The sequence below is a fragment of the Megachile rotundata genome, chromosome 5 (assembly GCF_050947335.1).
Source record: "Megachile rotundata isolate GNS110a chromosome 5, iyMegRotu1, whole genome shotgun sequence".
NCBI lineage: Eukaryota > Metazoa > Arthropoda > Insecta > Hymenoptera > Megachilidae > Megachile > Megachile rotundata.
This window is the reverse complement of record NC_134987.1, coordinates 12,324,398-12,350,146: the sequence shown is the minus strand read 5'-3', so window position 1 is coordinate 12,350,146 and position 25,749 is coordinate 12,324,398. Positions and strand designations below refer to the sequence as shown.

General features: G+C 36.1%; 1 protein-coding gene across 5 annotated transcripts in view; it reads left to right on the top strand.

The window, feature by feature from the left end:
- Window positions 1–11,849: 11,849 nt before the first annotated feature.
- The window catches only part of LOC100879222 (uncharacterized), a 39,209-nt gene continuing 25,309 nt past the window's right edge, over window positions 11,850–25,749 (top strand). For 3 of the 5 annotated variants that reach the window (XM_076532142.1, XM_076532143.1, XM_076532144.1), the window contains exon 1: window positions 11,851–12,262. In XM_076532142.1, the coding sequence (XP_076388257.1) occupies window positions 12,242–12,262 (21 nt within the window). In that variant the 5' untranslated portion in view covers window positions 11,851–12,241. Of the gene's footprint in view, window positions 12,263–25,749 lie in introns of all 5 variants that reach the window. The other 2 variants (XR_013038287.1, XM_076532141.1) reach the window with 1 other exon arrangement.

The following is a 25,749-nucleotide window of genomic DNA, read 5'->3' as shown; positions in this document are numbered from 1 at the left end:
AGAAAAAATTATAATCACTAACATAAACATATTTAAAATAATTTTCATATTAAATAATTTTATCTTTCTTTCATTTTTGTTTTATAAATTGTTATATTTGAATTTCGACTTTGACCGAAATTTTATATTATAACATCAGGTTTAAATTCAGGGCACTATTCATTCGAAAACTGCAAATGACAAATAGTCAAAACTACGAATAACAGTCGAAACTAAAAATGATAGATAGTTCAACTAGAAATAATAAATACTCTACCTAGAAATACCAGATAATCAACGAAGTTTTAACCTAACCAAAATCCACCCATTTTCGAACTACAGTCCCAAAAATACCTCTTCTACATCTATCATCAAATCGTCTGACCCACCAGTGTCTCGTTCTACTGCCTCTACCTCCCCCTTCGAATTCCTTCCGTATTTATATCCTACGGTCCATTTTTATAAACACGAAATATACAACATAAAACCTCGAATTCCAAAATCCGATATCGATTCATAAAATCGTCCCCCTCCATTTCCAAAGACGAAACGTGTCACGAAACCGTAAATGGAAGGAAAACATGCGGATTCCATTCTACACGAACTTCCAGTTTTCACCAAAATTTCTTCGATCTCCCACCTCGCCCCACTCCCGTCGAGTGTCTATAAAAGGTCGCCGGGCAATGGTGGGCAAAGATGCTCGGTCGGCCTAGCCAGGAGCTCACCAAGTAATTTGAGATTGGCCCCTTCTCTTCGGCGTCCTCTTCATCACCTTGCTGCCCCACTCTTCGGCGTCGAGCACGTGGCTCCCTCTGGTGGAGAATTCCAGCTACATCGGAAAGCACATCGGAAGAGCTCGGACCAGAATAACTGCCTCTTTCTCTCTTTTTCCCCACTATCAACTTTTTGTCACCCTCTTCTGCCCCGCGTAGAAGCGGAGCTTCGAGCTTTCGGCACGGTGTACACTGAGCACGCTAATCTTCCTTAGCAGTAACTGGTGCTGGTAACATTGTCAGGTAATCAAATTTTTGCGTTTCACAAAGCTATGCAAGGTTTGTCGACGGGAGGAGAAAATAATTTTACTTGGCCTCTTTTTGCAAGGATAACGCAAAGTGAGAAATGCAAAAATTCGACTATCTAGCTAGACTACTAGCTCTACTGTATATGTAGTGTAAAGGGTTCCTTAGAGAACTTGGCAAGATTGGAACTTTAGGTTCTTGGAATTTTTTAAGTTTGGAATATTGAGGTTTTGGAACTTTGCAAGGTTAGAAGTTTTGGATTTTGGAATTTTGCAAGATTGAAACGTTCAGATTTTCTGATATTGCAAGGTGGAACTTTGCAAGGTTGAATATTGGCACTGTGGAATTTTGCTAGATTGAAACTTTCAGATTTTCTGACATTGCAAGATGGAACTTTGCAAGGTTGGAACATAGACATTTTGGCATTTTGCAAGATTGGAACTTTGCAAGGTTAGAAGTTTTGGATTTTGGAATTTTGCAAGATTGAAACGTTCAGATTTTCTGATATTGCAAGGTGGAACTTTGCAAGGTTGAATATTGGCACTGTGGAATTTTGCTAGATTGAAACTTTCAGATTTTCTGATATTGCAAGATGGAACTTTGCAAGGTTGGAACATAGACACTTTGGCACTTTGCTAGGTTGGAACTTTGCAAGGTTGAAACTTTTAGATCTTTCGATACTGCAAAGTGGAATTTTGCAAAATTGGAACATCGGGAGTTTCGAATTTTGCAAGGGTGAAACTTTGGGATTTTAAAACATCTGCAAGTTTGGAACTTGCTTAGAAACTTTGAGGTCTTCTACCTTTCAGACTTTTGACTTTAGGACCTTCTTGGCGCTCAGTTAAAAAGTCGGGTCCCACTCTTTTAATTCATAAATTTTTGCAAAAGCGGAACACTTTATAAAACTTGAAAAGTCCTGCCCTCAACATTATTCTCCAATAATATAATAAAACCTTGAAATTGAAAAAATAATCCCTGTACCTTCCATCAAAATTACATTATACCTATCTTATAGCTTTGATCCACAATTCTCGAGGATTAAAAGTAAACCCCTAAATAAAGAAAATCTAAATTTTTTCCTCCAGAAAAGTTATAGTTGTGCAACTTATGAATTCAAGATCTCCCTCAGAATTAAAGTAGTAGAATCTCCGATATTGCCTTTTTTCTCTAGGAAGACCGGTTAAGTTCAGCACTGTCTACTTATCGTGAAAACATCTTCCTCTTATCCGCGTTTCCAATTCGCGCCAGCACGTTTTACCGGATATTTGGCTACGGCCCGAGACGCCCTACCAATTGGTCGGTTTACCGTCCACGTTGTTTACACAGGTCGAGCAATGGGGGTGAAAAAGGGCGAGGGTTGTTCCAGACAACTTTATCAGTGGAAGGTGAATAGGTCTTCCGTTTTTCTAGGATTTCTCATGCTCTTTGCTTGAAGGTAGCTTGTAGAGTCGTTGAGGTGAGAGGTTGCTCCAGAGATGACTTCTTGTGTTGCTTTCGGATGAAATTGGATGACTTTGAATTGAATTACTCTGCTCTGTTGAGCGTCATAACGTGTTACAATGTTGCAGTACCCTTACGTTATTCATTAGTACAATTCTTGTTTATAGTACAGTTCTTGTTTTCATTTGAATTAAAATTTTTATATGACACATTGTAGATTATGGTTCATGTATAGATTTATTATATTATGAAACTATTCTTATTTATATCGTATTAATTCTTATTTATAATCATTGATGAGGTTTAACATATTTATAGGTTAGGTTTAACTCATCATTCTACTCTATGAGTAATTGGTTATCGTATAACGATCTGACTTATAGATTCAACTGTTTATTTAATGTACTAAATTAGCAAACATGTTCTGTTTAATAATGACAATGACAAATGTGCTTTTACAGTAAGCACAGTTATCCTACAAGAATTTCATCCCTTGTTGAAATATCATTCATCCCTTGGTTGAAAGTAATTCAAACAAAAAACGCAACAATTTCCATGTAGGAAACAAAAAGTCTTCACATGACCGGAAACAAGTTTAAACTTACGTGGAATGTAACCCAGTTACGGGGCTTCAGATTTCAAGTCAACGCACCATCATGCATTCATCTCTGCCAGTTGTGAGTTTAATAGCTCCCTAAGCAAATTTCACAAAATTATTCGCAGAATCGAAGCGACTTTAGATCCTGTCATCGAGTAATATATGCAGCGCTGAATGGAGTCATTAACGTTTTTCTTGGCCGAGTTTTCGACCGAGCGGTTATGTAACGATATTAATTAATCTAGCACGTAATTAATCTACCGTGGCGCGGTAATCGCGATGGTTTCTTTTGCACAGAAGCTCGCGTTCGCGATTATGGAATCGATAGAGCCTGGTGGATTCGCGTAAAAGAACTATAATGATCCTCGTGTTGCTGGGTAAGCACACTGCCCCAATTTTCTAAATATAGGTTCAGTCTGACTCTCTCATTTGACTGAATTCCCTCGGGCACTGTGTATTGAAAGATCTTGACTTCTCAATCATGAGTTTAATGTTTGTAAACATACCATCGGCCATCTTTGATAATATTTACTCATTGGTTCTGATCATTTTTCATCGATGTCCGAGAGGAATTTCTGGTTCCTTCATGGACAAGAATTTCAAATTGCAATGCTTTCTTATTTTAGAAAGATCTCTATTGTTCTGTAAATATTTTTTATCGGTATCATGAAAACATCATCCCTTATTTAGAAGCAAATTTTTGTCACATGAACTGAAAAATACACTTAAAAATCTTCGAACAAATTTCTTTAAATTGCATTTTAGTATTATTAAAACTGTGTAAAATATTTCTTGTATTTTCTAAACGTCTTCGTTTTTAATTTTACACTTTTAAAAGCATTTTTCTTCAAACTTAAATAATTTTACCCATTTGCAACATATGACATTTCTTTGAAGACATTTTTAATACATAAGACACTTCTCATTGCTTGTTTATAGCCATCACTACTTTTGATTGAAAAACGTATCTTTTTATTAAAACGTATGGTTTATTAAAATTGATTTAATGGAGAGTAGTGTTTATATAGAAAAACTTTGGTACGAAAATGTGGAGTTCACATGTCCGATGAATGAAACGTTAAGATTGCAATATAGCCGTGCTGTTATAGCCATTGCTACTCTATAATTACACCAGTCGATCGAGTCAGGAAGAAGGCAACAGGTGGACTTTAGAGATCCGTTACTAACGATCGAACAGCTGAATTGGTTGTATAGTTTTGAGTTACCTGCGTGGTCGATTTATTTCAGGATCGAACAACTTGTCGGTGAACGAGTGTTTTCAACGCGTTAACACGGGTTGTAGGGTATCGACGCGCGGAATTTAGGTCGTCGACGATCATTATCCTGTTTCGTTTCACCTGTGATATCTTCTTCTGAATAAAAGATACGTCTTATTCGACGGTTTTTACGTAATACACTCTTCGATTAAATTTATTAAAAAAAGTCAAGTAAAAATAATGTAACGGGATGCAATTTTAAAATCATAAAAATTTACTGCAACATTTTTAACTAATTATTTTTAGTAAATGTTAAATAATATCTTGTTAGATAAGATATTTTTTATAGCATTCTGAAATAAGTGATCTTTGCAATAATTCGTAAATATAGCTGACATGGTACTTGAACTATAAATGCACGATTTAGTAAGTACTGTTTTAATTATTAGATAAAATGGTTTATTATGTGGTGTTTATTGAACTAAAATGTTATGGCAATTTCACTAACAGGTGCAGTTTATAGAAATCTTCATTAAAATGAAACGTCATGGTCATATACACTAGTTAGCTAAATTGGATAATCAGAGATTAAATTGAACATATTATTTACTAAATAAAATCATGCATAATATGTTAAATTATTCTGTGCAGAATAGACACCTGTTGAAATATGTCCTATAGCTATAATTATTATGACAGTCGCATTATTAAATAAATATTCGAAACTTCCACAAAACTAAATAAATATTATTATCGATAAACTTGTTATTACTATTAAACTTGTTATAAGTTGATAATAATGTAATAATAAGTTGATAATAAAATTAAGAAGTTGATAATAATTCATTACACAATAACCTAAAACCAAAAGGAAAAGAAAATAGAGCCATTTCTGAAAATACCTCAACAGCAATAAACAATGGCGTTTGGCCCGAACGATATAATTCGGAATGGCATTGGTAGCAAACGCATCTCATAAACCCGTATTAGAATTTCGACGAAAAATTTGTCTAAACCTTCACAAAGTAAAAATATAAAAAAAGCAAGAAACGTTAGCTGGTATTGTCTGGTTGAATTTACCGTCGTGCTACTTTCCAATCGGTTATTTTAAACGATCCGAATTCTATCCGAGACGAAACATCGAATGCGAAACGGAATGAGAACGATTCCCTGTATTAATTGAAATAAAGAATACATTGTTACAGAGAGCGTGTAAGTTACTGAAATGATGGATGGAAGACAATTATTGGGGAAAAGACGGATCGTAGAGAGGATTCAAAGAGAACTTCATGTAATTTAAATAATTTACTAGGAGTTTGAGGATGAGGACCGAAAAGTTTTATTATAAGCAATTTGAAATTTTAGATGTGTTAATATTTTATTTATAGTAAACTTAGATTGTTCGGTTTTGTTAAGGTACTTCGGTTTTGTTAATTAAGTCCCTAGGTCAACAAATTCTAAATTTCCAAAGTAACTAGGAATTAAGATTTCAGGGTTTTAAAATTTCAAAGTTCCTAAATGTCAAGGTATCGATGTTCGTAAGTCTATAGAATCCAAAAACTGGACGTACCAAAATGCCTAAGTTTCAATATTCCTAAGTTCTAAAATCCTTAGAATACAAAATCTCTAGGTTTCAAAATTCTTAGGTCCTAAAATCCCTAGGGTTCAAAATCCTTAGGTCTTAAAATCCCTAGATTACAAAATTCTTAGGTCCTAAAATCCCTAGGGTTCAAAATCCTTAGGTCTTAAAATCCCTAGATTACAAAATACTTAGGTCCTAAAATCCCTAGACTATAAAATCTTAAAATCACAAAGCGTTAATATTAAAAAGTCCCCAAATTCCGAAATTCCCAAAAATCCTAAAATCCCAAAATTTGTAAAATTCCTAAAATTCCCAAAATTTCTAAAATTTCCAAAATTTGAAAAATTCCCAAAATTCTGAAACTCCCAAAATTCCTAAACTTTCCAAAATTCCTAAAAATCCCAAAACTTCAAAAATTCCCAAAATCCCCGGAATTCCCAAAATCTCCAAAATTCCCAGAATTCCTAGAATTCCCAGAATTCCCAGAATTCCCAGAATTCCCAAAATTCCTAAAATTCCCAAAATTCCAACGAGTCCCAATCTCGCACCCTATTTTCGCCCAACTCTCTTCCAAACTAAATCCACCCACTTTCCAAGCACCGATTTCATAAAAGTCAAAATAATGCACCTGTATTCTATTTTCGATTTGTTGAATTTCGCAATATTTTAGGGGATGCGTTTAATATTTCACGCCTGAAAGCGTCCAGACAGCCAAATATCAGTTTCCCGAGTGTTCAAACGCAGTTACCTAGATCGGGCTTGCATCGTATATAATAACGCAGACAACGACTCTGATCGTTCGTTTTATGGGGAACATTTATAGGAAATGACGCAAAGAACGTGGAATCTAAAATTTGGCAAAGTCTGTTCATTGACTATGAGTAATAAAAGAATCGTACGTTAATATACATATAAGACGGGTGATGTTAGGGTGATATAAACACTTGATACGATGCGCGTTTCGCGACACAGAGAAATTATGACTCATCGTTTGAAATCGCCACGAAAAACTTTGGCTAACGCTTTTCAGCATCGCTGGGAGAAACTCAAGATGACTAACTTGCTCTATTCCTGTCCGAACGATATACACTTGTATCCAATGGGAAAGTGGGCTAGAACGTATGAAATATCAACCCTACTCGCACGTTAAACTCTCTATGTGGTTCTACATTTCTAAACTTCATTTTAATCTTACTTATTCACTTTTGTTAATTATAGGTCTTATTTAATCGATTGGTAATTGTTTGGTTTTGTGTTTGACGAATATTGTGGGCATTCAATATTTCAATTATCTGGGGTTTCGTTTTTTCTGTGGAATATGCAATTTTTAACGGGGGAGAATAAATTGTAGCTAATTTTAATATAGGCTGGAACACAGTTCGTTATTTATTTAGTATGTTGGAAAGTTCTTAATTTTATTAGATTATCAAATTTACAAATTCAAAACTTTCGAAGTTCTCAGATCTTCAAATTCATGAACTCTCAAATTCTAAAATTAAAACATCTTCAAATCCCTAAATCCCTAAATTTCCACATACTCACATGACTCACATAACTCGCATTCTCACATCTCCAAACTGTCAAATTTTCAAATCTCCAATTCCCCAAAGCCTCAAATTCCCAAATCTTCAATTTCCCAAATCCTTAAATCCCCAAATTCCCAGACCTCCAAATCCCTAAATCACCAAATCACTAAATTCCCAAGTTCCCAAATTCTCAAATCTCCAAATCTCCAAATTCTTCAATTCTCAACTCACCAAATTCTCAAATCTCCAAATTCCCAAATTCCCAAATCCCCAAATCTCTCATTCACCAAATTCCTAAATCCCTTAAATCCCCTAAATCCCCTAAATCCCCTAAATCCCGTAAATCCCCAAATCTCCAAATTCCAAAATCTCTAAATTCCCAAATTCCCAAATTCCCAAATCCCCTAAATCCCCTAAATCCCCTAAATCCCCTAAATCCCCAAATCCTTAAATCTCCAATTCCCCAAATCTCTCATTCACCAAATCCCTAAATCCCCTAAATCCCTTAAATCCCCAAATCCTCAAATCCCCAAATCACCAAATCCCCAAATTTCCCATTCCCTAAAGTCTCAAACCCTCAAATCTCCAATTCTCCAAAGTTCCAAATCCTCAACTCTCCAAATTTCCAGATCCCCAAATCCCCAAAGTCCCAAGTATACAAACTTCTAAATTTCCAAATCCCTCGACTCCAATCTAAAATCTCCCCAACTCCCAGATCCCCAAATCCAGAACCACCCAAACCCTACCGAAACCCACAACCTCCATAACTCTCTCCATAAAAATATACTCGACCTGTCACTCCTTCGACACATCCATAAAGTACCACATATTCATTTCACGAATAAACACGTCTCATATTCCTACAAATAGCGAAGATATCCAGATACGCTATTCCCGCGAGTAAATCATTTTGGCCTGGATTCGATGCCAGAGGGATCGGGTTGACAAAGGGCTATTCATTTTTAAGTGGAGAGCCACCATGAAATCGAAACTGTACGCGGCGAACCTCGCTCGTCGCTTCGAGTGCCGCTCGCCGATATTTTTATTGCCTGTTCACCGCGTATTTATACACCCGGTGCTTCTATATCGGGCACAAAAATATTTCTAGGTGGATCCATGGAGACTGAATGCCGGTCGCATCGTCCTATGGCTTCCGTGATTTACGCGGACTGATTGAGATTAATCGACGACACTGGCCAGACGAGGCACGGTTCATTTTCACTGCCACCAGGAGATTCGACACGATTTGTCAGGCCAGTTGCACCATTCTAATCCGGATCAGCTCGAATACGAGCAATCCAACGGGATTATGAAGGGAGAAGTTGAACGCATCGAAACAAATAGCTATGAAATATAATATACTCGGCTATTTTTGGAGGCGATACTTGGAGGATGTAGAAATGCAGATGTCTTGTATCTCTCGCGTTTTTTTCTTTTCTGAGCTTCCGGTACCTTTCTTGTGGCGCCATCGAATACGGGAGCTTCGAAACGGAGCTTGTGAAAGCTCGAGAGAATCTCGACCGATAACCACGAATTTTCAACCATTTATCGTTTGCCGTTGATGAAGGCTCGAGCTTCGTTCTGAGGTTTCTCGAAAGTTGGCAGCACGAAATGCAATTTGAAACAGACGTTGAGGGTTAGTTGAGTGTTTGGAGACACTACTGTTAATTGGAGATGGGTTTTTAATCATGGTTTGAAAAGCAGATTTTTATAATATTAAGGGGTGTTTTTATTTAGAGAAATATTTTCATTTTTTTCAATGTTACATCTTGAAAGTATGATTACAAGATTTCATTGAATTACAAGAATTTATTGATATTGCAAGGTTATGATTGGAAGAGAGTAACACACTGGAAAATGATTTACTAGTTAATTACTATTAAATCGGCAAAATTTAATACTTTCTTAAATATCCATATTCAAGAGGTCGCCATATGTGTACACATATCTTGATGATAAAGAAATTGCATATAAGACGAATAAATAAATTCAAAACAAAATTTGCCAATTACTTAAAATTAAGTTACTCTTCATACTTATTAGTGTGTACATAGTTTAATAATTTATTTAATTTAATTATCTAAAAATGATAACAATCATGAAGTTATTGGTGATGGAACAAGTTAGTATATATAAAAAGTTCAGAACGGTGTCCTTCACATCATATTTCAAGGTCATCAAGATCAACAAGAAGCTTTTATGATTCTAAAGATCTATGTATCAAATAAATCGGAAGCTTGTAATAAAAAAATTCGTAAATATAAAAATTGTCAAGTTGACACATCAAAAGCCTACGTCGCACCAAAGTGGAGGCGCGGAAGCGTATAATATTCGGTCGAGGGTCGGATACGATGGTCCTGAAATTCTCCGGAGGATCTCACGGAGGAATCCGGCAGCCAGGAGACAAACTACTGGCAAAACTACGCTCTTTGTCCAGGAAATGAGGCCAGTGTTGCCACGGTACCGTTTCTGGCGACTGAATTCTCCGGACGATGTCTTTGTGCGATTCCGCAGAACTGCACCGCGAAAACGGAAACTCCCCCCTCGAGAAATCGACCGGAGAATCCTTGAAACAGGTATCCACGGTACGCTTGGTTGAACGAATAAAGAGAACGTTGGGAAAAGACGAAGCGAAAACGACGAGAAGCGACATCGATGTGGCCACCAAGACCTTCAAGTCAACGAATTGAATCGATGTGGATCGTGTTTTGCTTTCGAACGTTTCCTTTCCTCGAGGAGCTTCCGGTGAATTTCGAAGGCTAATTACGAACGAGGATTCGAGTGTTTTCCGATGCGAAATCGGAGCCGACGGTCTACCAAACGATCGGAAGATGATCCTGAAGGGAAGCTGAGATCATTATTAGCCGGCGCATAATACGGGTTGATTAAAGTCTGAAGGAGCAACGATTATTAAAGTGGCGGAAGTAACGAGGTAACAGGGACGTAGCGTGTCTTCGAGGAACCGAGTTCATGCGCTCTTCAATTATTCCACCGATTTTAATTGCCTCGATCATTTCTCTTATTATGAAAATATCAACAAAATATTCCTCGTAGACGGTGCTTCGATTGGACATTTTAATTTCTTAACATGAAATTCTTTCCATTATTTTTAGTTTTTATTGTGTTTCACCATATCGAGGATCACTGTGTTTGTGTAGTTTGTCAAGTATCTGTATTAATATTAATATTGTACCGTATAAAGTTGATATATGATAGATGATTATACTATAAATCACTATTGATTTACAACATGCTAAACATTTCTTCTTAAAACAAATGTGAAACTGAAAATTTTATCATTCGTTTTACCGAACGTTTATGAAACGTTAATAAACAATGCTGCATCGTAAAGCTCCTTTTTTCCTGGAAAACCTATTAAAGATGTAATCGCTGTCGAACTTCTCCAATACTTTCAAAGATTTCGTTCCAAATCCTCTCAACGAACAACTCCGTTCAAAGTGTTCCCGGAGAAGTCTCCCTTTCGAAATATATGTACTTTCACGGAATAATTCTTCATTTTCCCAAGAAATATCTCCCATCTATTGGTTACCAGATATTTTCAACAAAAGCAAATCCTTTAGTTCTCTCGTAACACTCAAAGCACGATCTTCGGGGAACTGGATCGCACCGAAAACAAGGTAAACTGTGGATTCGGCTTCATTGTCGAGCTTTTCTGTTTGAGACAACTCGATAACAGTTTCTCGGTCTGATCTGTTCTTCGATAAGATACTTTTGATAAGAATTTCTTGTGGACTGTTGCCTTACGTAGACTTGTTCGTTGTAATTTTATTTAATTATTTATGGAATAAGTTTTGTGAAATGTGGAGTGTTAGGATGTTGTGTGATGATGTTAAAGACGACATCAAAGATATTTGAAGTTAATACGAAATTATACCAGATGGATACCAAATATCCATCTTCTCAAATTCACAAATTTTCGACTCTAAAATTGTCACCTAACGCATTCAGCAAGTCTATCAGGTATCTACAGTTCACCATACGTGACCATACATGACCAACACATGACCATACGTGATATCACGTTCAACCACCCAGTAGATCCACCAGAAGTCTACAGGGGTTTATCCAATTGTTTACAGCCCACTTGTCACACTTGTCAAAAGCAAGAAAAGTTCACTACGATATCTAGAGCTGATCTCATGGCTTGATGGCAATTTTCCCCATGGCAGAATTCCCTAGTGTCTCCGCGAGTTCCCGGAGGAAGGCCGCGTGTTCGTGGTCGTCGAACGGGCACGGAAGCGCGGTGCGGCAGAACGGAGAGGACGCAAAGCTATTCTTAAAATAGGGCTGGACTGAACGAAGCGAATGAACGAGAGAAGCCGATACGCGCGAGCGGGGCGGCGACGCGAGGGGCGGTTAGGTTCGCATTAATCAGACAAGGATGTGAGAACGGGATCGACAGAGAAGCGAACGGATGAGAACAGCGAAGACGAAGAAAGAGGAGAGAACACAGCGTGCCTCGCGGGTCGCCGGCTCTTCAGGGTCCGAGCTTCGTCCGAAACGAAGCGCCTCCGTAGCGCTCTCTTCCTTTCTTCTCTTATGAGAGCGTGCCGTCGGGGACGACGCTTCGTCGAACCGTTCGTGTCGTTCGATCGGTTCACCACGTTTGACCTCGCGACTTTTCTGATTCCTCCCCTTCCCCTTCACTCGGATCCTCCCTTTCGTTCTCCTCCCGTTTTCGGTTCGAACCGTGACGCGATCGGGTGCTGGTGCTGGTGTTGTTGATAGTGGTGGGTGATAGTTTCGTGTCCTTGGTGCTGGTGTCGGTGGTCGATGGTGGTCGCTGAATCTGACAACTGGAGGAACTCACCCTCGAGTAGGGTCCTTTCGACTGGCGAGGTGGGGAGGCTCTTCGGACCATGGCGTCTTATAGGAGCTACGTAAGTTCTCGGTTCTCGGAGTTGTTGGGAGTTTTAGTGCAGCTGGGATTATGTTGTCACGCGTTTTATCACCGTGCGTTGTCATGAGTACTGGATATGCTACGAAGTAGAACACTATGCGTTGCATTGCTGCACATGGTATTTCTAAGTATCATATACCTCCATGTAGATCACCACGTCTTGTACACTTTAACGTCTTGTATTGTCACGCACTGGATTTCCACACATTGCATACTCTCATGTGTTGTACTGTCACGCGCTGGATTACTACGCGTTGCATTACCACACGTGGTATATCCAAGCACTGTGTATCCACGCGTCAGATTACTACATGCTGTTCTGTTATGCGTGGTGTATCCACGTGTGGTAACTCCATGCATTGGGTATTCTTATGCGCTGTATCGTGACGCATAGTATCTCTCCACTCATAGTATCACCACACGTTACACTATCAAGCGTGGTACTTCACGGGTTGAGTACGTTTACGTATTATATCTCTATGCCTTGTATCACGATGTGTACCTACGCATTGCAGCATCACATAATGCATCCACATGTCGTGTTCTACACGTTTCAACACATCTACATTTTCATACATTCTATCTCATGTATTTTACATACTTACACATGTCTCCACATGTTGGACATCCGTATATCATGCATGATACCCCCTTACGTATCCTCACCATCATATCATCACACATTATATCACTACACACTAGACCTCCACATGCAAAAAATCCTCTACCCAATAGAATCCACATTCACTCTGGTTTCTATATGTATAGTTACGTCTATGGAAGAGGTTAGGGATGTTTCGTTCGCTAGGCACGTCGAAAACCGAAGATTTAATCAAGCACGCAATCAGAGGCTGGAGATACGCTGAAACGACGTTCTCCATTGGTTAATTGGGACCGTTCGTTTCGTCCAGGTAGACGACGAAACTATTGTTTACACGGCACGACGTTCTTCATTAAACCAACGCCGCTTGGCCAACTTATAATTGGTGTTTCGCGGTGTCAGTGGACGGCCGACAAATTTTAGCACGTTTTTACTTTGTGAAAAAGGGGAACATGCATTTCAGGTGTTTTGAAAATTGAATAGGATGTTTAGAGTTAGAATTTAATCCTGTGGAACGATTTAGTGTTATGTTATTTGGAGATCTCAAATATGGAGCTAATATAACTTAATGAAATTTGATCTAATTTAAAATAACCTGACATAAGCTGATATTGACGTAATTTTCCTAATATGATCAAACATAACATATGATTAACTTAATGTAACTTAACCGAACCTAATCTGAATTGAATCAAATTTAACCTAACATAATCTGATGTTAACATAACCTTCCTAATCTGATCAAACATAACATATGCTTCATTTAATGTAATTTAACTGAACCTAATCTGAATTTCATCATATTTAACCTAACATAACCTGATGTTAACATAACCTTCCTAATCTGATCAAACGTAAGATATGCTTAATTTAATGTAACCAAGCCTGCTCTAATATAACATAACCTTACATAACGAACATAACCTTACTCGACTGACATAACCTAACTTAACCAACTCTAAATTGTAACCTAATTGTAACCCAACTAACATAACTTACTCTAATTTAATACACCCTAATTTAAAATAATGGAACTGAACATAACCTAATGTATTAAAATCAGACTTAAAACCATACCAAATGTAAAGTAAAATAACATTCCTCCTAAAAATGAAAAATGTATGCAAATTATAAAATAAAACTTCCTTAACCGGAGTGCAAAAACGCGGAATAATCAGCTCCATTCAAAAAGGGTTAACAACGAGCGTGTTACGATCTTAACGATTTCGTTGAGCAAGGCCAGTGTGCTCGATCGTTCGAGCACGAATATACGTAACACGTGTGAACGATCTCCGTGTTGAAAGAAACTATGTGGCAAGGGGAAAATCGCGTCATCGGCGTCGCTTGTCGAGTGGTGCTCTTAAACTCTCACTATTTTGTAAACACTGCAGCTCGATCCGCCATGAAACAGAAGCTCGCGTGCGCTCGCAGCCTTTCGAACGATAACGCTAATGGACCTCATTTACATTGCATAATTACACCAGCCGGACTTGCGTACAGATTAAGCGAGAGGTGCAACGATCAAACCGTCGTGTAACGCGAGGAGGCGAAATTTGTTGGAAACTTCCCTTCATTAAACGCCGCATTTTCGTTAATATCAAAATAATGGAATTAATGGTGCATCAAGGAAACGCTGTTTTAAGGGCGTAATTGTAGGTGAGGATTCCATTACTTACGCAAGATTTAATAACAATAACGATGCAACTTTTAATATCATGTGTTCATTTATCAAAGGAGGAATTTTTGGAAAAACTTATCATAATTATGTAATTTGATTGATGGAGTTAAAGCTATAGGCACATCAAAATTATTATTTAGATACAAAGTAATATTTTAAGTGTTCAAAGAATTCCTAAGAATCAAATCTACCAACTTCGCGTTTCATTTTTCACATCCTCATTAAAAAGGTCGTTGTCACCATTAAAGACAGTTTCAGCTTGCTGTATCGCATCAATGCTCAGAGATGGCCGCGATTTCTGACCACGTGTTGCCGAGATGCACAGACAAAGTTGACGCATAACGATTTGCATTCGTATGCAACGACCAGCAAAATAACACTAGGGCTATCTAGCATCTGGAATGCGAAAAGCACGCTGAATGGCTGACGGTGTTCCGCGTTATCGCGAAAAATGACCGTCTAACGAGTGGACACTGATAACGAATCTTACGGTGTTCTCTCCTCGGACATAATAGTTTACGCCTGTTTAAAAGTCGACAAGTCCACTGCTCGATCGCGCGTTTAAATGTACTCAGGCTTCTCGATGACCCGTTTAAAGAACCAGCGAGATGATCTTTGATATGTGTACATATATCTATTACGCATGGCGCGGATATTATTAACCCCTTAATGCTCGTTGTTCTTGATAGCTTTTAACGATCTATTTGAAAACTTATTGACTCGATGATACTGATATGGTCATACCTTCTGCTGTGTTTTAAAACTTGAAATTTCAAAAACTTGTCAGTATGACAAATTAAAATTTAAAAAATTTGACAATGTGACAATTTAATGGTTTGTCAACTTGAAATTTTGAAAACTTGTCAGTATGACAAATAAAAATTTGGAAGATTCGACAATATTACAATTTAATGGTTTGTCAACTTGAAATTTCAAAAACTTATCGGTATGACAAATTAAAATTTTGCAAATTTGACAATGTGACAATTTAATGGTTTTCTAACTTAAAATTTTAAAAACTTGTCAGTATGACAAATTAAAATTTTGAAGATTCGACAATATGACAATTTAATGGTTTTCTAACTTAAAATTTTAAAAACTTGTCAGTATGACAAATAAAAATTTGGAAGATTTGACAATATGACAATTTAATGGTTTGTCAACTTGAAATTTAAAAAACTTGTCAGTATGACAAATTTAAATTTTGAAAATTTGACAGTCTAACAATTTAATGGTTTTCCAACTTAAAATTTAAAAAACTTGTCAGTATGAAAAATTACAATTTTGAAAATTCGACAGTATTACAATTTAACAATTTAACGACTACAAATTTTAAATACTTGACATTTCAACAATTTATAAAATTAGCAACAGTAGAAGTATTTTGAGAGATAAAAAACTGTAGAGTTCCCAATTTGAAGTCCAGAATATTTCCATCTAACTTAAAAATCATAAAATTTTTCTTTAACTAAAAAATTGCTAATTTCTAACTTTCCCAATTTAGAGCTCTTTTAACACATATCGTCTCGCACTCCAATTGCGAATAGATTCATCTTGCAGCAGAATCACCGAAGAAAGCGAACGAACGAAAACCGTATAATCAAAAAGAGAGCTAAACGCGAATATTTCATCCGAATTCCGAGAAGAGTAACTAGGTAGTAGAGTAGATAAGGGGCGGTAGATGGTCAGACAGTGTCGAACGTTGAAATGCCAGTGAACTGGTCCGATAATAATACATAGATCGACAGGCTTGAGAGGGGTCGGAGGTAAACATTTACCAAAGGAGCTCGGACTCGGCAGCCAGCAGCACGAATTCTGGGTATGCATCTCTTGGAAACGCGTTCATACATCGGCCTCAGGTCGCTTTGCCGTGGCCAGCAAAATTAGCTGGGCCTTTCCCAGACGACGTCTGCCTGGCGGCGATGTGCTCGTGTAAACCTTTCCTCTGCCTATGCCACGAATATGCGCTCCCACACTGATCCACCAGACACGGTGTATACAGGGTGTCTCGCAAACTGGGCCAAACTATCGCTTTGAAATAACGAGCTGCGATGCCTGCTAATATGAGGGGGAATAATTTTGTAACCACCCGAGGTGTTATATGAATCATCGGATCTGCGAAAATACGGGCCGTTGTGAAATTTCTCTTTCGGTCAACGAAAGGCTGTTACGTACTGACGTTTGCTTTGTTCGTATTTCTAGTTCTGTTCTGTGGTTTTCCGGTTTTGTTTCGTTAAAGTTTACTAGGTGGTTTCGTAGAGTTTAGTATGTTTTAGGTTTATATTAGTGTGCTCTAGGTAGATATTATATTTTTTGCCATATTCAAGTTTTATAGTTTTAGTATATTTTCATTATTTTTGTAGTTTTACTAAATTTTAATTATATGCATGTATGTTCTACTGTATTTTAGTTCTACAATTTTTCTGTATATTTTACTGTATTCGAGTCTATGCTTCTACTATATATTCTACAATACTCTAGTTTTATAATTCCACAATGTCTCTTAGGATGCATATGCTATATATACATATGTGTATGTAAAGTTTTGTATTTCTACTGTATTATACATATGCTATATATTTTACCACATTCTTGTTCCACAATTACACTATAACTGAAGAACTTGAAAATTTCTAAATTTATTAATTTGACACAATTACAATATCATCATACGAACCTAAATATAACCCTATATTTCTCCAAAAATAAATTACCCTCCAAAAATCAGCTACCCTCTCTACAAAATTAAACACTTAAATATATACCATGACATATCAAATAAAGATTACTTAAATTTCCACACTGAATATCCATCCGATAATCACACAAGCTTAATTACAAAAAGGGGTGAACGAAGTTTGTCAGCGTATGGGGTGTCGAGTTTCAGAGGCCCCTTAACAGGTGTCGAGTTTTTTTCGTAGAATTTTCACGACGAAGCCCGATAAAGGATATCCCCAGCCACTTCAAGCAGCTTTAAGAAAGCTTTCTAGGGAACGAGCAGTTTTGCCTCCAGTTGGATTCTTTAGAGACTGCTGCATTGGGGGTTGGTTCGCGGGTGTACGGTATCTTGTGTTGCTTCGGTTGAAACGTAAAGGATTTCTCTGGACGGATGAATCTTAATGTGCGATGCATTTTGTCGAATAATGTTTGAGCTCATTATGTTATCCATTAGACTGATATGATACTCGTAATATGACTTAGAAGAATCTGACAAATATGGACTATAAATTATATTTACAAACTTGAAAGTTATATTCTCGAACTTGAAAATTATATTCTCAAACTTGAATTTCAAATTTAAATTTTGATTAATCATTTTTAAAATAGATGTAGATCTTGTTTAATATATTTTGTCAAAGATAAATGAGTCTTGTCAAAAATAAATGAGTAAGTATTTTCTCAAACTCATTAATTTTCATCATAATATTTTTCTACAATAAATTTTGTTAACAGCAAACATTTGTTTAGTGGTATATCAGTACCACTTTGTATCATGAACAAGGAGTTAAATCATGCAATAAAGAGTTAAAACAAATTGTCCATCCAAGATGGATGAAATGTCAGATTGAAGAGTACACATATGAAATGTCAATTCGTTTAAACCTGAACTTTTGACACCTAAAGTAACTTTAAAGCGACTGTATGACATATTAGTGAATGCAAGTGGGTGTACGTACAACTTTCGCAGTTAAGACATATAATTTGCATAGATAATCTATTTCCAGAGAAAGAAATTCGAGGCACCTGTCCCGATTCGAACGGTGCCTATTCACAGCATACGATTCGATCGTCAACTTTCTTATTTAAGGCTGACATTTAATCGCGTACGATGACTTCAGTGGAATTATTTTACGTAATAACGACAATTTCGTCGAACAGAGAGCATCTCTGTGTAACGACGCAAGTAAACGACGCTAGGTACGTCGACGTGGTGACGATAAATTTAGCCGGGACACAACGTGTTTGCGTTCCACTTCCTAGACGTGAAATCGAACAAGTTGCTCTTTAAGGTCGTACCGTGACATCGTGACGGTGAACTTCCGGTAAACTGACACATCCTCCGGGATCATCCCTCGAAATTCGAAACCACGCCAACTTCCGCAAACATTCGACGGAATTAATTTCAATCCCTTACGTTCCGGAACTTACGAAATGTATATTAAAGATGGGGTGATTTGATGTACGTGTATGGTGCATTCGAATGCAACGGAAATGTGCGTCATTTACAGGAAGATAAAAGATGAAATAAGTAGGGTGTATTCGAAATTTGGTAGTTTTATAAATCATAAATTTCTTCATTTATGTGCTGCAAAATATTTGAGGTTAAAAATTTAGGAATTTGGAAATTTGAGAATTTACAGATTTTTTAGTTTGTATTATACGAAATATTCAAACTTGAAAATTTAGGAGTTTGATCATTTTATGAATTACACAATTCTTCATCTGTATACTATAAAATTTTCGAACTTGAAAATTTAGAAGTTTGCATATTTTGTAAATTACTTTTTCATCTATGTGTCTTAAAACTTTCAAACTTAACAGTTTAGAAGTTTGTAAATTTGTGAAATTATAAATTTTCAAATGAAGTTGAAGTTTGAAGTTTACTTGAATATTTGACGACTGACTTCCCCTTAATTTTAAATCTATAAATGTACAAATTTCAAATTCATAAGACATTAATATTTATTTATTTTCTTTATTATTTTTGCATTTTTATGAAGTATGTTATGCTTCTTTACCACAGATGAATTATTAGGGATTCAAAAAGGAGTCCTTTGCAGAAAGTCCCTGCATTCAAGGTACCAGAAATGACAAAGAGAACACATTTAGAACGTGCTTTCCAAGAAACAGTCTTTTCACCCGTCGAATGGCGATAAATTTTAGGAATCTCTGGAGGAGGGGGCGGCAAGGAAATCCGAGCGTTAAAACGCGAAATTCTGGTAATATCAGTACAGAACTGACAGTAAAAATAGTAAACGATCACATACACCCGTTTGCTTCGAGCAATTTCAGACCCGTCATAAGCGAATAAAATCGACTATTAAAAAAAAACGAAAAAAGAGAACGAAAATATTTGGATAAATCATGGACACACCGCTCGTTAATCCTTTGTAGTATGATTATTGAAATTGCGAACAAAAATATATATTTCTGAACTCTTATGAATAACAACAACACTCCGTGACAATAAATCACCATGTTTTATTCAAAAAATTTATTTAAGAGCAATTATACGTTATTGCATATTTCAAATGTTTTTAAGGGGTGGAAGGAAAAATTGAAACTACAAAAAGTGAGGAATATTTTTGATATTTTCATTAAGCAAAATATTGACAGAACATATGTTTTACATATTAAAATTGATTTATAGAATATATCTCCATAATTGTATTTGTTTATAGAATTTTTAAAATTTCTAAAATTTCTAAAATTTCTAAAATTTCTAAAATTTCTAAAATTTCTAAAATTTCTATAACTTCTAAAATTTCTAAAATTTCTAAAATTCCCAAAATTTCTCAAATTTTACATATTTCTAAGATTTCTGAAATTTCTAAAATTTCTAAAATTTCTAAAATTTCTAAAATTCCTAAAATTTCTGAAATTTCACAAATTTCTTAAATTTCTCAAATCTCTCAAATCTCTCAAATTTCTCAAATTTCTCAAATTTTTAAAATTTCTAAAATTTGATACAATACTGCAAATGATCAAATATTACAAATTTTTCTCATAAGCTCCTGTAAAAACTACAATTCCAAAAAATAAAATTTCCAATAATCTTGTTAATTACACACTACGCTATATATCAGTGTTCCGCAAAATACCTTAGCTTACAATTTTTCAACACAACCTAATAAAGTGTTAATACCTTCAAAATGAACGAGTTAGCTGTTCGAAACAGTTATCGTATCAAACATTAGCGAAGAATTCTAACGAGGATAGAACGATAGAGAAAAAGATTTAACGGCTCTTCTGAATATTTCAAGACGAGTTGCTGCCGCAGCAAAACGTTTTCGCGGCGCGATTTAATTGAGCGTTCTCCTCTTACCCTCTCGACGTTCGTGCAACCCCTTCGAGGAACGTCAACTAGAAATGCATATGCATCCGTGCTTCCTCCGACGCCACTATGCATCGGCTGCAGACGTTTCTAAATTGACAGAACACGAGCTTCCCTCATCGTTTCAATATTCTCGCTGCAAAATTCGTTTATCTTCTCCCCTTACGTGTCTAGGAATATTTGCGTTCACGCGAATGAGCGTTTTATCGACAGATTCGAGGAATTTCTCGTGACATTCGAATTTCATGTGTTTTGTATATTTCTGGAGTGGATAAGTTTAAGTGAAACGTTTGTAGGAGAGATTTGATGTTGCAGGGTTGATTGTTTGATTTTTTATACAAGGTGCAAGTGGATTATTAAATTTATGTATGTGTTAGATGTATATTATATGTACTATAAATTATGACTGAAAATATATGAGTTTTTAAATTACTGTTAGATTATATTTATAAATTTTTGAATGTATTACACTTTGAAATTTATGTGAATTTGCAAAAAAAACACAAGTTTTGAAATTCTATAATTTCCAGAAATTCTAAAATCGCATAATTAACAAATTTTCAAATGTTTAAATCTTCATATCTTTCAGACATCAAATGTCTAAATGCTTAAATCGCATAAATCCTTAAATTTCAAAATTTTACATCCCTAAATTTTTAAATTTCAAAATTGTCAAATTCCAAAATCCACAAATTCTTTAGTTCTAAATCCCTAAGTCCCTAAATCGCCAAATTCTTAAATTCTAAATCCCTAGTCCTCAATGGCTAAGTCTCTAAATTCCTAAATCCTCAAATACCTAAATCTGTAAGTCCTCAAATCTCAAAGTAACTAAATCTCTAATTCCTCAAATCTCAAAGTGCCTAAATCTCTAAATTCTCAATTTCCTAAATCCTTAAATCTCAAAGTAGCTAAATCTCTAATTCCTCAAATCTCAAAGTAGCTGAATCTCTAATTCTTCAAATCTCAAAGTAGCTGAATCTCTAATTCTTCAAAACTCAAAGTGCCTAAATCTTTGAAACCCCAATTTCCTAAATTCCCAAATACCTAACTCATCAAATCCCAAAAACCCAAAATCCCTGAATCCCTAAATCCTCAAATCCCTAAATTTCTAAATCTCTAAATCCTCAGCCCCCTAAATCCACAAATTCTGAAACTCCAAATCCTTGATTTCCTAAATCCCCAAATTCTTGACCCCTAAATCCTTCAAATTCCCAAACCTAATAAACCCCAAATCTCCAAATACCCAAACTGAACCTAATAACCAAAACCAACCACCACTCTCCACCAATCAACCACAACACCTTATTATTTCCAAACCCTCATAAGTCTCAAATTTCACCCAAAACTTCACGCACCAAATCACAATAACGCCACATTACTCAATTATACCATATCTCGAAGATGATGCGTCCCAACGGTAAGCGCATTAAACCCAGTGCTGGTACCCGGCAGATCGTTCGAACGCGAGCCGAAATATTTTCCGCATGATTGCACTAAGCATGTTTCGTGTAAATTCCAGGGAGGGTGAAATGTGTGATCGGATCGAAGCACGGTTCTGCTATCGGAAACACCTGTATCCGATGGCAGCGTCGAAGCATCAAATGTGGATGCGGCTCGATTCGTTAGTCGGTTATGCATCGTCGACGTCCACAACATGAGCACAATGCAGTGGCCAAATACTGGCACGCCTCTCGGCGAACATAATTTATTGTCGCGGCATAGCGCAATGAAAAGCCCGGGCATTATCGCAATGTTGCTTTTATCACGAGCCACTACTGCCAGTATTAACGTGCAATTTGTTGCAAGCTGTTTAAACGGGTAAACGAGCTTGCGCTTAAGCTATTCCGAGGGTATTGCTTCGTTATTAAGATTTATCGGATTGACGGGCTTGTTCTCTGATAGGTAGCCAATTCCTACAATTATAGTATATTTATCGCTTTCGTTTGGTCACTTGGCGAATTTATTTGTCACTTTGCAAATTTATAATTTTGGGGAGGGTTGAACTGTTGAGTTTGGAATTTTTTTACTTTAGGATAAAACTTTGGAGTTTTTTATGTTTAGGAAGGTGGAAGGTTGGACTTTTGAAACTTTCATTTGAATTCGGATTGATATAGGGTGGGTTCTGAACTTATTTGGCACTTTGGAGGCTTTGGACTTTGAAACGTTGAGAGTTTGGAATTTTTGTATTTTAAGATGTAAGGAGTTTGAAATTTTATAACTTTAGAAGGGTGGATCTCTGGAAATTTGAGGTTATGGAATTTTAGAATTTTAGGATTATAGGAGTTGTAATAAAACCTTGTTATAAGTATCGATAATGTACTCAACCATCAATAATACACTTCTCGACTTCTAAAATCTCTAAAACCCTCCTGTCGCCATATTAACAAACCACTAAAATTAATAACTCACTGCAAAATTAATAACTCACAATAATCTACCTCCCTCAATTTACTATCCGCCTTATACTTCCTTAAAAACAATTCCTTCCTTAAATTTCTTCCTATGTCTCCATAGAATTTAAAGATAGAGTTATTATTATCCTCCCAAGTACATCAAATCGATTAATCGTCAAATCGAATAAACTTCCTTCAACAAGCTCCGTTTTTCTTTCCTTCATCCAATTGACCGAAAGTACCTATCCTAGCGGTCCAGAAAATGTTCTCTCCTACTTTTCTTTATCTTTCGCTCCTTTCTCCGGTTTTCTCTGGTCGTGCAGTCTAAGGGAATATACGCGTGAATACTCCAGAGGGAGCATGGACGAAGACCTCGCGGCTATATTTAAACGGACTCGTAGACATCGCTTCGACTTTCTTTTTTCCACCGACGTTGGTACACACAAGCATCTGGATTTTTTGTTTGGAAAAATTGCAGAACTTGGGTGCCCTTCAGCCTGCGAGAATTCTCGAGGTCAGCGAGAAAAGCGTGACACGATGTTCTCGGTACTTCAGCCATGTTTGCTGACTTTTGTAAAATTGTTTCGCTTATGTTTATTGATACTTGGCTACGATAATCTTGTGGACTTAATGTCTTCCGGTAAATGGTTGTTATAGTGCTTTTCGGGGAACTCTTCGAGTAGATTTCCAAGATTAATTAGTTATGTAGAACAGAAGAGAAATTAAGCAAAAAGGAAAATTAAAACTGAAACAAAAGAAGAATTGGAATGATCAAAAATCAAGAGAGAGAAGGTTTATAATTCTAGAAATTTTAGAATTTAATATTGAGCTAATAATATACACATCACACAGCTAACACATTTCAGGATGAAATTACAAAATTTATTATATATATATTTTTAATAATTTGTATTATATTATGTTTTAGTATGTCACTATTCATTGTGGTAGTCAATGTGAAACATTATTCTGAATATAAATTATTCCTTCACATTAATTTTATAAAAATTAATTTAAATATTTTATGTTCATATTCCATCAATGTTAATTGTCTTAAACAAAAATTACTCTAAAAGTTATTCTACTTAAAATTTGAGTTCCAATATCAAATACCTTAAACATAAATTTCACATTTAAATAATATTAAATTGCTGTGTCCCAAATCTGAGTCACTTCAGTATAAAATATTCTAAATTCCTTGTTTAGAAGAAGAGCAAAAACAGAAGCATAGAAGTCAGTATGATGAAATGGACGGTGTTTCATCAGCGCAGAGAGTTAATATACCGAAACAAAGCGATTCAGAGCGCACGAAAGCAATGGCGACCTGTCGAGTTTTTGTGAAATCAAATTCGCAGCGTGCACACTGATCGACCACTGAAACGAACGTTTGAAAACCGTGACGGAAGAACGTCTGTTCATGAAATGTTCGAATGTCGCTGTCTTGTTAGCGACGGTCAATATTTGCCGGCAGAAACGACAACAATGGTGACTCTGCAAACACAGCTGATCTCGTGGATCAATTGTCTGCATTGAAATCAATTTTCACTACTGCCGTGGCTATACTCGATCTATTGTACAATACTGTTGAATCTCCTGCGAATTATGGTTGTACTATAGACGCTTTCTCTTACAATAGGAATTACTCAAACAGTAATTGATTGATTACGAGTTTGACAATAATTTCTGTGTCATTGCTTTGATAGCACAGGATATTGGAGATCGAGATTGTAATCAAACATTGAACTCCTGTTGGCAGATTTTGTTGATGATCGAAATCATCTGTATAGATCGATATTATGGTATATAGATAGATAGAAATTATTGTGGAATTATATATTAAATGATTTTTAATCTCATTTAATCTTGACTTTAATTTCATTTTTTAAAATAATGTAAATAAATGAGTTTGTACATTATTTGATGACACAAAAATCATCAAGTCAGAAGATGTTTATTTATGGTACATTAATTTGAAGCTTGAAGTTCGAAGAGAATGGCTACGTCTTTCGTCAATCGTCTCAATACAAAATGGCTGCCACTTGTGGCAAGCGATGACTGATTTCGAAGTATGTTATATAATTACAAGCACTAAATTAATTCAAAGTTTCATTACATAAAAGGTAAGGTAAAGTAAATCAATTAAAAATGTAGGTCCTGTAATTTGATACAAGACTTGATACAAGAAATGAATTATTTTCTAAATATTTAGGTTATACATATAAACTCTACTTATGCACATACAAGTACAGTAATGTGAATACTTAAACTTACCTATAATAATTATATTTATATAAAATTAAATAAAAATTAGTTCAGAAATATTTATCCAAATAACAAAAACTGTAATAATTTCCTTCCCATAATATAGAACCGTAATAATTTAATTAATATTCAAAAGAAAAATCAGTGCCACGATTTTCAGCTCGCTTTCACATCATTACGCCCTCTAAGACTCCAAAGCGGTTTGTAAGGCAGAAAGGGCGAGCAAGAAGAGTAGAACAATAAAAATAGCAGTTTAGAGCGACACGGCAACTTTAAGCCTTCGCTTCCAACGGAAAATGTCCCGAATCTCCAGAGAATAGTGTTCGTGCTTCTATTTATACACAGATTCTCCGCGACACCGAGCTAAGGGTGTTCCAATCTCTTGTTCCACCGGTGGGCTTTCTCTTACTATTAATTAAACTCTCGCCCCGTTGTTCTGTAAAATAAATAGCCCGAACTAAAAGGCAAGCGTGTGCAA